The sequence below is a fragment of the Arachis ipaensis genome, chromosome B08, assembly GCF_000816755.2.
Source record: "Arachis ipaensis cultivar K30076 chromosome B08, Araip1.1, whole genome shotgun sequence".
NCBI lineage: Eukaryota > Viridiplantae > Streptophyta > Magnoliopsida > Fabales > Fabaceae > Arachis > Arachis ipaensis.
This window is the reverse complement of record NC_029792.2, coordinates 64553155-64564075: the sequence shown is the minus strand read 5'-3', so window position 1 is coordinate 64564075 and position 10921 is coordinate 64553155. Positions and strand designations below refer to the sequence as shown.

General features: G+C 33.3%; 1 protein-coding gene across 2 annotated transcripts in view; it reads right to left on the bottom strand.

Annotated features, from left to right (window-relative positions):
- Positions 7204-10921, bottom strand: part of LOC107614148 (terpene synthase 10-like) — a 6153-nt gene continuing 2435 nt past the window's right edge. The window contains exons 3-7 of one of the 2 annotated variants that reach the window (XM_016316375.2): positions 10376-10757; positions 9322-9540; positions 8419-8557; positions 8054-8302; positions 7204-7599 (exon numbers count right to left, since the gene is read on the bottom strand). In XM_016316375.2, the coding sequence (XP_016171861.1) occupies positions 7285-7599; positions 8054-8302; positions 8419-8557; positions 9322-9540; positions 10376-10757 (1304 nt within the window). In that variant the 3' untranslated portion in view covers positions 7204-7284. The remainder of the gene's footprint in view (positions 7600-8053; positions 8303-8418; positions 8558-9321; positions 9541-10375; positions 10758-10921) is intronic. The other variant, XM_016316376.2, reaches the window with a different exon arrangement.

Genomic DNA, 10921 nt, shown 5'->3' with positions numbered 1-10921 from the left:
AGGGAAATTTTATTGAGAAAGAAATTTTTGATGTTGTAGTGTTTATATACATATAAATTATTATTCATAATAAAAATTTTTTTTGTAATAATTAATAAAAAATAGTTTTGATGTTGGAGAGATTATGACAGTTTAAAACAGTCACTAAATACAGAAAAAATTGTCACAGGAATTAATAATTTAGTGACGGTTTTAAATCAAGAAAACGTTACTAAAAATATTGTAACGATTTAAATAGTCACTAAATATACCTAAAAGTGGTAATAGGAACTAGTAACTTAGTGAGGGTTTTAAATCGTCGCTAAAAATTTCATGACGGTTTAAAATAGTCACGAAATATAAAAAAACTGTCACAGAATTTAGTAATCTAATGTCAGTTTCAAAACATCGCGAAATAGAACAAAAAAATCACCTCGACAAGTGTTACAAATTAGTGACGATTTTATACTTCAAAAACCGTCACAAATAATTTAGCGACACTCCTTACCAATTGATACATGCTCGGAAAGATAACAGGGGTATTCTAAGACAAAAGGGCAGAATGGAATTTCACACTTCCAGAGGGTCCCATCACTAGAGCACGTGCAAAGAAGCTCAAGGAGAGCTTTGGGAACCTGGCATTGCTTATGCATATGGAGTTACATCAAGTTCTAACCAAGGAAGAATGGGCAAGGCCCATTGGGCTAAGTCAGGACAGCAAGAAGCCCAATGATGCTTTCCGAATTCAGTGGAAGGCATAATTTATCTTTAAATTTCGAAATTCTAGACTTTTGTTTTAGTTTGTTATATGGTCAAAAGTTTGTTAGAAGACTTGTTTTAAATCTGCTATGCTTAGTAGTATTTTTAGGAATTTTAAATTTAAATCAAATCTGATCTAATCTAATAAAATCAAATCTGATTTAAATTAGTTATCATATCTTTAGGATTTTAAAATTTAAATCAAATCTGATCTAATCCAATAAGATCAAATCTGATTTAAATTAGTTATCTTATCTTATCTTTTAGCTAGTTGTTTGGGATTTATTTAAACACTTTCTGGTGAGACAATTTACACAACTTTGATGAATAAATTTACTCAATTCCTCATCTTCCAAAGTGCAACTTGTTAAAGCTATTCAAGAGTGGAAAAAGGCAAGAGTGGTGAGCTCAACAGAGGGTAAAAGCCACGTATTAAGTGAAATACGAGTGTCCTACTCTGAGTGATACACGTGAGAAGAGTGTTGTAAGGCCTTTTCTTTTACAGGTTCATTGATGGCTAACACTGAAGGGAACCCCGATCCAAACTAACTTTCCACATCGACGCACTTACTAGCATCCTTATAGGGATTCAACAACGTCTTGATGACATGGATTCCCGAATTAACTCTTTCTCCCCTAGGCAAAAAGCACAGTCACGAGAATCTGTTCATAATGATTCTACAGAGTCTGAGGAGGAGACTTCATCTAAATCCCGGCATCATAGACAACCAGGAGATGTTGATAGTAACCTTAATGCTATCAAGATGCGCATCCCAGAATTTAAAGGCAAAAGTGACCCTGAGGCATACCTAGAATGGGAACGAAAGGTGGAGCTCTTATTTCAATGTCATAACTACTCTGATGTGAAAAAGGTAAGACTAGCGGCTGTATAATTCTTGGATTATGCCCTTGTCTGGTGGGCCGAGCTGGACAAACAGAGGAGGCGGAATGAAAAACCACCAATTCTGTCTTGGGAGAAGATGAAGAAGGTCATGCGACAACGGTTTGTCCCTTCTTACTACTATAGGGAGCTACATCAATGGCTCCAACAATTATACCAAGGTTCTAAGTCTGTAGATGAGTATCATAAGGAGATGGAGATGCTACTAATCTAGGCAAATATTAAGGAGGAGTCTGAGACTACTATTGCACGTTTCTTAAGTGGGATGAATCGAGACATTGCAAATACTGTAGAACATCTCCTATTTGTGACTATAGAAGACTTGGTGAACCTAGCTATCAAGGTGGAAAGACAGCAAAAGGCGAAAGGGCTGCGTAATTCTACTTCAAGGTGGGATTCGAGAGCTGCTAATTTCGGGGAGAAAACTGGATCCAAACCTACCAAATCAAAGGAGAAGCCCACAGAGCAGCATAGGAAGACGCACATGCCTAATTCCACTTCTAAACCTCCTACACGGCATCGTGATATTACCTGCTTTAAGTGCCGCGGATTAGGCCATTATGCTTTCGAGTGTTCAAATAAAAGGACCATGGTAATTAAAGAAAATGATATTTTCTCAAAATCTGATAACTCAGATGGTATGAGGACATGCCACATGCAGATGATGCTACAGATAATCAAGATATAGTTGAGTATGTTGTTAGTGGCGAGACCCTTGTTACTAGGCGAATCTTAAATGTACAAGCTAAGGACGATCGTCTAGAACAGCGAGAGAACATCTTTCATACAAAAGTTTTGTTGGGAGGTAAGGTTGGACTCATGATCATTGATACTGGAAGTCATACAAACGTTGCTAGCTCTACTTTGATCACAAAGTTGGGGTTGAAATGCACCAAACACCCTAACCCTTACAAACTAGAGTGGCTAAGTAATGTGGGTGAATTGAAGGTTATGAAGCAAGCCCGCATATAGCTCTCTATTGGGAGATATAGTGACGAGGTACTTTGTGACATGGTTCCCATGCAGGCTTGTCATCTACTTCTAGGTCGTCCATGGTAGTATGATAGGAAGGTGGCCCATGATGGTTTCACAAACCAATACTCCTTCACCTATCTTGGGAAGAAGATTACCCTTGCACCTTTGACACCTAAAGAAGTGTACCTGGAGCAACTAAGCATGCGCCAATCTACTAAAGAGTCTTTAGGATGTGAGAAAATTGAAAAACAAGAGGGTAAAGAGAGAGCTCTGAGAGATGAAATGTTTGAGAAAAAGAGTCAGGGTCTGCGTGAAAAAGAGAGTTCTAAAAGAGAAACATCTGTGGAGAGTGAGAGTGCTCACAAAATACGTTTTTATGCAAAAGAGAGGGATCTGAAGCATGCTAGTTTAGGAAAAAAAAGCATTGGTGTTAGTACGATTTAGAGAGTCTTTACTTTCTACCATTGAAACTAACCATGACCTGCCTGGTGCTTTTATTTTACTCTTGTAGGAATTTGGCGATGTCTTTTCGGATGAGATGCCCCCAAGTTTACCTTCATCACGAGGCATTGAGCATCAGATTGACTTTGTCCCCGGATCAAGCATTCCTAACTGGCAAGCTTACCGGACTAATCCTAAGGAGACGAAAGAACTGCAACGGCAAGTCGAAGACCTTTTGGCTAAGGGTTTTGTGAGAGAAAGCATGAGTCCTTGTGCTGTTCTAGTACTGTTGGTGCCCAAGAAGGATGGCTCATGGAGGATGCGTGTTGACTGCAGAGCTGTAAACAAGATTACGGTAAAGTATCGTCATCCTATTCCTAGACTTGATGATATGCTTGATGAATTACATGGATCTGTTATTTTTACTAAAATAGATTTAAGGAGTAGTTATCATCAAATACGAATGAAGCTTGGTGATGAATGAAAAATAGCTTTCAAAACTAAATATGGTTTGTATGAGTGGTTAGTTATGCCATTTGGTTTGACTAATGCACCTCGTACATTCATGAGATTAATGAATCATGTTTTGTAAGATTTTTTAGGTAAGTTTGTGGTTGTTTATTTTGATGATATCCTTATCTACAGTAAATGCCTTGATGATCATATTTTGCATGTTCAATCTATTTTAGAGGTACTTAGAAAGGAAAAATTGTATGCTAATCTCCAAAAGTGCTCATTCTGTCTGAGTAAAGTCGTATTCCTAGGTTTTGTGATAAGTTCTGTAGGGATTGAGGTAGATATCGAGAAGGTGAATGCTATTAGAGAATGGCCCACACCTCAGAGTGTCTCTGATGTTAGAAGTTTTCATGGTCTTACGTGTTTTTATCAGAGGTTTGTTAAAGATTTGTCTACTATTGCTGCACCTTTAACTGAAATCATCAAGAAACATGTTAACTTTAAATGGGATCAAGAACAAGAAATTGTCTTTAACACCTTGAAATAATTATTGTGCTCTGCCTCCATTCTTATTTTACCGAATTTTTCTAAAACTTTTGAAATCAAATGTGATGCTTCCGGAATTGGTATAGGTGTTGTTTTGATGCAGGAAAAGCGAGCAATCACCTATTTCAGTGAGAAGTTGAATGGAGCACGTCTCAACTACTCCACTTATGATAAGGAGCTTTATGCCTTGGTGAGAGCTTTGGAAGTGTGGCAGCATTATTTGCTACCTAAGGAATTTGGGTACATACTGACCATGAATCCCTCAAACACTTGAAGGGCCAAGAAAAGTTGAACAAGAGACATGCAAAATGGATAGAATTCATTGAATCCTTTCCATACATAATCGCCTATAAGCAAGGTAAGGAGAATGTGGTTGCTGATGCATTATCTAGAAGGTATTTCTTAATCACAACCCTTACTTCTAAGCTGTTGGGTTTTGAGTGTATGTAGAAATTGTATGCACCTGATTCTACTTTTGCCTCTATCTATGCTGCATGTGAACATGGTGCACATAACAAATTCTACAAGAATGATGGTTTTCTTTTTTGGGGTAATAAGATTTGTGTACCTACTTGTTCTATTCGGAGCTACTTGCTCTAGAATCATATAGTGGGAGTTTGATGGGTCATTTTGGTGTGCATAAGATTTTGGATATTTTATCTGAGCATTTTACTGGCCCGACATGCGTAAAGATGTCGAAAAATTTTGTGCTAAATGCATTGCATGTAAACAAGCTAAATCTAAGTCCTTACCACATGGTTTGTATACTCCTTTACTTGTTCCTGTGCATCCATGGGTTGATATTTCTATGGATTTTGTTCTTGGTTTGCCTAGAACTAGGAGAGGTCGAGATAGAATTTTTGTTGTGGTAGATAGATTTAGTAAAATGGCTCATTTCATTGCTAGCCATAAAACTGATGATGCCACAAATATTGCTGACCTATTCTTTAGAGAAGTTGTGCACTTACATGGTGTTCCCCAAACTATTGTTTTTGATCGTGATGTCAAATTCTTAAGTCACTTTTGGAAAGTTTTGTAGAGTAAGTTGGGAACAAAATTGTTATACTCAACTACTTGTCACCCTCAAACTGATGGTCAAACTGAAGTGGTAAATAGGACATTGGGAACCTTGTTGCGTGTTGTTGTTGGTAAGAATTTGAAAATCTGGGAAGATTGTTTACCTTTTATTGAGTTTGCTTATAACAGGACAATCCATTCTTCCACTGGTTTTTCGCTCTTTGAACTTGTCTATGGTTTTAATCCTCTAAATGTCTTAGATTTAATGCCTTTACCCTTGAGTGATCTTATTAGTTTAGATGGAGCAAGCAAGGCTAAGAAAGTTAAAGCAATACATGCAAAGGCTCGTGACCTAATTGAGAGGAAGAACAAAGCCACGACTGAAAGGATTAACAAGAGCCGAAAGCATATAGTCTTCGAACCAGGAGATTAGGTTTGGTACATTTGAGGAATGAGAGATTTCCTACTCAGAGGACGTCTAAACTTGATGCTAGAGGGGATGGCCCATTCCAATTGCTTAAGAAGATCAATGACAACGCCTACAAGATTGACCTACCAGGTGAGTATAATGTCTCTGCTACTTTCAATGTTTCTGATCTCTCGCCTTTTGATATGGACACAGATTCGAGGATGAATCTTTTTGAGGAAGGAGGGAATGATACATGCTCGGAAAGACAACAGGGGCATTCTAAGATAAAAGGGTAGAATGGAAATTTCACACTTTCAAAGGGCCCCATCACTAGAGCACGTGCAAAGAAGTTTAAGGAGAGCTTTGGGAACTTGGCAACGCTTATGCATATGGAGTTACATCTATTTCTAACCAAGGAAGAATGGGCAAGGCCCATTGGACTAAGTCAAGACAGTAAGAAGCCCAATAATGCTTTCCGAATTCAGTGAAAGGCATAATTTATCTTTAAATTTTGAAATTCTAGACTTTTGTTTTAGTTTGTTATGTGGTCAAAAGTTTGTTAGAAGACTTGTTTTAAATCTGGTATGCTTAGTGGTATTTTTAGGAATTTTAAATTTAAATCAAATCTGATCTAATCTAATAAGATCAAATCTGATTTAAATTAGTTATCATATCTTTAGGATTTTAAAATTTAAACCAAATCTGATCTAATCCAATAAGATCAAATCTGATTTAAATTAGTTATCTTATCTTATCTTTTAGCTAGTTGTTTGGGATCTATTTAAACACCTTCTGGTGAGACAATTTACACAACTTTGATGAATAAATTTCAGTTGCTTTTAAGCAGGTTTATTGTGTGAGAAGTGAGGTGAGTGATTTGCTTCGCTTGTTGCATGAGGAAGATTGAAGGATCCAACACTAAGGTGATCTGCGTGGTAGTTTCTTTCAGTTTTCGTCCCTCTGATCTAGGTTGTCAAGGACAAGTTCTTTGAAGGTCTAGTAGGGAACCCTTTCCGGTGACCTAGGTTGCTAAGAACAGGTATCTTAGAGGTCTAGTAGGAAAAACCTTTATTTATCCTTTATGTTTCCGCTGTGTCTTCTTATGCTAATAAATCCCTCTTCTTGATGTCATTCTTTCCTTGTCCCCCTTCCATTAAGATTTTATTACTTTGAATGTATTAAACCCTTAAACTGCAATCTATTCCCTATCACCAACGGCGCTCTAAAACCGTCACTATATCAGCTGATGACGCTCAAATCCATGACGTTTTTTTTAACCATCGTGAAAACAGTTAGTGACAGTTAAAACCGTCGTCAAGTATTAAAAAAATTGTCACAAATTTGCTGTTTTGTCGTAGTGTATCTCCCCTTATTCTCCAAAACGACATCACTTTTACCTTATTTAACCGCCAAAATGAACAAACATCATTTAGTCATGTGTCTAATGTGACAAGTCAGAACTAGTTTGGTATTTCATTCATTGACTCAATGCCGAAAAGGGTCCAAAAATTAATATAATGCTTGAAACTGGATCTCGAAGATCAATATAATAAATTTTAAAAAATTAAATTATTAAACGCGATAAATCTCATATACCTTTATAAAAATTTAATCTAGGTATAAGTCAAATAAATTTGTAATTGACATACCTGTATTTTATTTATTGGACATTTTTAAAACAAATAAATAGCAAAAAAACATGCCATTGAAGTACACCACATAAGGTACATTATTTAAATAGAGATTCTAGCATAAAATAAGCACATCATTTTGAATAATACTAATTAATGAGACAGCAATTTTAGTTCTTCTCAGCCAAGTTTTCTTTGTAAGGAATGGGTTGAACAATTAATGATAGAACACGACTCTTCATTTGAGAATCTTGAATAGTATGTCCATCTCCATGGTTATACATGCACATTGCCATTCTGGCCAGGTTCACAGCCATGCCAACAAAGATTTGAGGCAAAGAAGAATTATGAGCTTCCTTATTTAGTTTCTTCCATGCTAAGGACAAGATGGATTTTATATGTTCTTTGGCATTTTTTTCGGAAACTCTGGTTTCATTCATGTAGCACTGAATTAACTTCAGAGTATCACCATTTTCACTTTCACGCTAAAAAATTAACAAAAGAAATAAATATTACAATAAAATAATAATAAAAATGAAACAAATATAAGAAAGTTTAGTCAATAATTTTATTAAGTGTTTATAATTTTTTATAATTTAACTCAATTTTTAATTCAACCTCTATAGTTTTTTTTTTTACAAATTTTAGCAAGTTCTTAGTTAAGTACTAATTTATATGCAAGATTACAAAATTTCACTATAAATAGAATATTTTCTTCTGGTTTGGAATTTCTTTATGATCTTACAGGTGATGAATGAAAATAGGAATTTAAGTAAAATATTTTCTCATTGGCAAGAGTTTTATTTAAATTTTAAATTATATGAATCTATTTTAAAATTGAGAAAAATTATACCAAAAATTATATAATATATTATGTGCACTCCCGAAATAATTAAGCCTTAGAATAAATAACAAGAATGAAGAGATTTTGGAAATTACTTCATATGTTCCAAGATCATTAACAAGGCGCGAAATGGTTGATGGAAACCGAATCATGTCACAATATTCTTGAATGCAAGGTAGTTCTTCTCTTTCGAATGAGTGTGGAACCAAAAAATAAGTATGGACAAGTATCACCGGCATGCCTATGGAGATCCATCCGTTCTCCACATACTTCTCAAACCCTGGTTTATACGCACTATGGTACCACTTTGCTTCTATAAGATAGCTTTTACATATATCTGTCCACTAAAAATTTGACAAGCATAATAATAATCTCTTCAATAGGGAATAAAAGTAAAATTGTAAAATAATAAATAATAAAGTTCTAAATAATTAAATCAAACCAACAAGTACTTTCTTACCGATTTCTTTAGGTATGGAGCAATATAGAAACCGTTCATTTTTAGGAATTCAAAAGCCAAATCATTGACAAAGTTATAGAGCGAAAGAAAGCATAGCTGCATGTATTCTGGAAGAGTATCAATGATCTTTGGATCCCATCTAGAATCATACAATGCAAGTGTCATCAATATTGTGAACATACAAAAGGGGTTTTTAATTTATTAGTATCAGTTTTTCAAATACAATATCAAATTAAATTTTATTGTTATACATTAAAGTTTTTTTTATATATATTATAGAAAACCTTAGTATTTTGTTCTTTATGATTATGATATAACAGTATAATATAAGAAATGGCTTCTTTTTGTTTTTAAGGTTTGGAAACAATTATTGATTTATAATAAATTTTATATGAGTATACATATGTCAATTGACAAAATAAATATGTATTCAATTTAAAGTAATTATATAATTAAATATTTTATATCTCAATATGTTATTCAACTAATTTGATGGGAAAAAAAAATACAACTAAAATGAATAATTTTTGTGTTATCACAACTAACATCCATTTGTAACTCTTTTTTGTTTAATCTTTTCAAATCTTTGTTGCTTACAAATTTGTTCAATTAAGTTATTACAAGAATATACCTAAGTCTATTCTTTTATTTAACTTTTTTCTAATTACAAAAGTTGTTAAAGTACAAATACTTGATTACAAGCTTTTGAGGTATAAGGACTTATTTACTAAATTTAGTGAAATTATATAAATTTTTATATTTTTGAAACCTATTATCTAAAATTAATTTTTAAAGTTTAAAGAATTATTAAAAACACAATCATAATTTAAGGACCATATAATATTTTCTTAGAAGAAAAAAGAACTACAATTAAGTAAATAGGAGTAATTTTTAGTTACTGACCTATCAACTGCTTCTGTGAAAAGTTCTAGCTCTTCTAAAGTTCCGTACACATCATAGATGTCATCAATTGTGGTTATTAAGCAATTGACTTTTGTTAAATTCCTTCTGAAAAATTGAATATGTGGCTCCGAATTCATTTCCAAAGGCCAAAGGAAGTTCTCTACCAACCTATCTCTAGCAAAGTTCAACTTCTCTAGAAGGTCTTGTTTTTTCCACCAACTTGGAAGAAGGAGAAAGAAAAACGAACAAAATCATTTAGCATTTGAACAAAAAAAAAAAAAATTGCATATGCTTTTGATTGCACTAATTAATGCAAAAACCCCTAAAGCATGCAGGGGTATGCTCTGCCTTTAATAGTAGAACGGGCATAAAATGATATTCTTTAGGTAACTTTGGTTGTATTCATTAAATTTGACTAATAGTTTAGTAGTTTTCTTTTTAATATGCCCATAATTATTTGTAAAAAGATTTATTGCATCAAGAGAGTAAATTAGCATGGTTAATTTTTATTTTTGACAGTATGGATTGCTTTTTTAGTAGTTTGAGTGTTTTGATTTTGGACAGAAAAAAATAAAGTTAAAACAAGTTAAGAATNNAATTAGTTAGAAAATATAAATATTTATTTTTTACTTTATGAATTCTTAAAATAAAAAATATTAAAAAATATAAATCACACATATCTTAGATGTAAAATTAAATAGACTAACATTGTTACTTCAACTTTTTCTCTTCATTCCCCTTCAAAACTTAATATATTCACTCTAAATGCAAGAGAGTTTAAATGAAAATCAAACACTTTTTAAAAAATAATAAAATAAAATATGACTATCTGTATATAAAATTAGTTTTAGAAGTTAGCAAAACATTTATATAATTGAAAAGATAATTTAAAAAACTTAGATCGATTCACCATTATTATTACAACCTCGATGATCATCTTACTAGGTCGAATATAATTAATTAAGTCAACAAATAATCTTTCAAGCAAAATTACCTTGATGCATGCTTAATTTAGTGATTCTAAACATATATATAAAAATGGGTGGCATATCACCTTGACCCATGCTTGAGGTCTTCTTGATGGATGGTTTGAAGAATGTTGTAATCCAATTTAGCAAACTCAAGTAAAGAAGGATTCATTGTTTTCCTTGTTTCATAAGCATGAATGAACCATTGTGCCTCCCATCGTGGAGCCCTCCAATGCAATGGAATCTCCAAAGAATGATCAATTAGGAGTGATAAGTAGTTCCCTTCACTCTTATTTCTGAATGAATATCTTTCAAGAATTTTCCAAGTGAAATCTCTTGCTTCATCCAATATAGTTTCACCCTCCCATGAATAAAATGAGGCTTCATATAGTGATAATATTCCTTCAATATCAACTGACTGAGATATCTTAAAATTATCCGTTTCATCTAGAAAGTCAACAAAAGCATCTACAACAAAAATAATATACAACACATCAATTGTTTAATGAGAATATATAGCTTTTATATACTGAGAGCATCAAATAATTTTCCACATATTGTTAATGACGAGAAATTAAAATAAATAAATAATCTGGGTGAATTTTTATCATCTGAACTGATTATTTAGTATA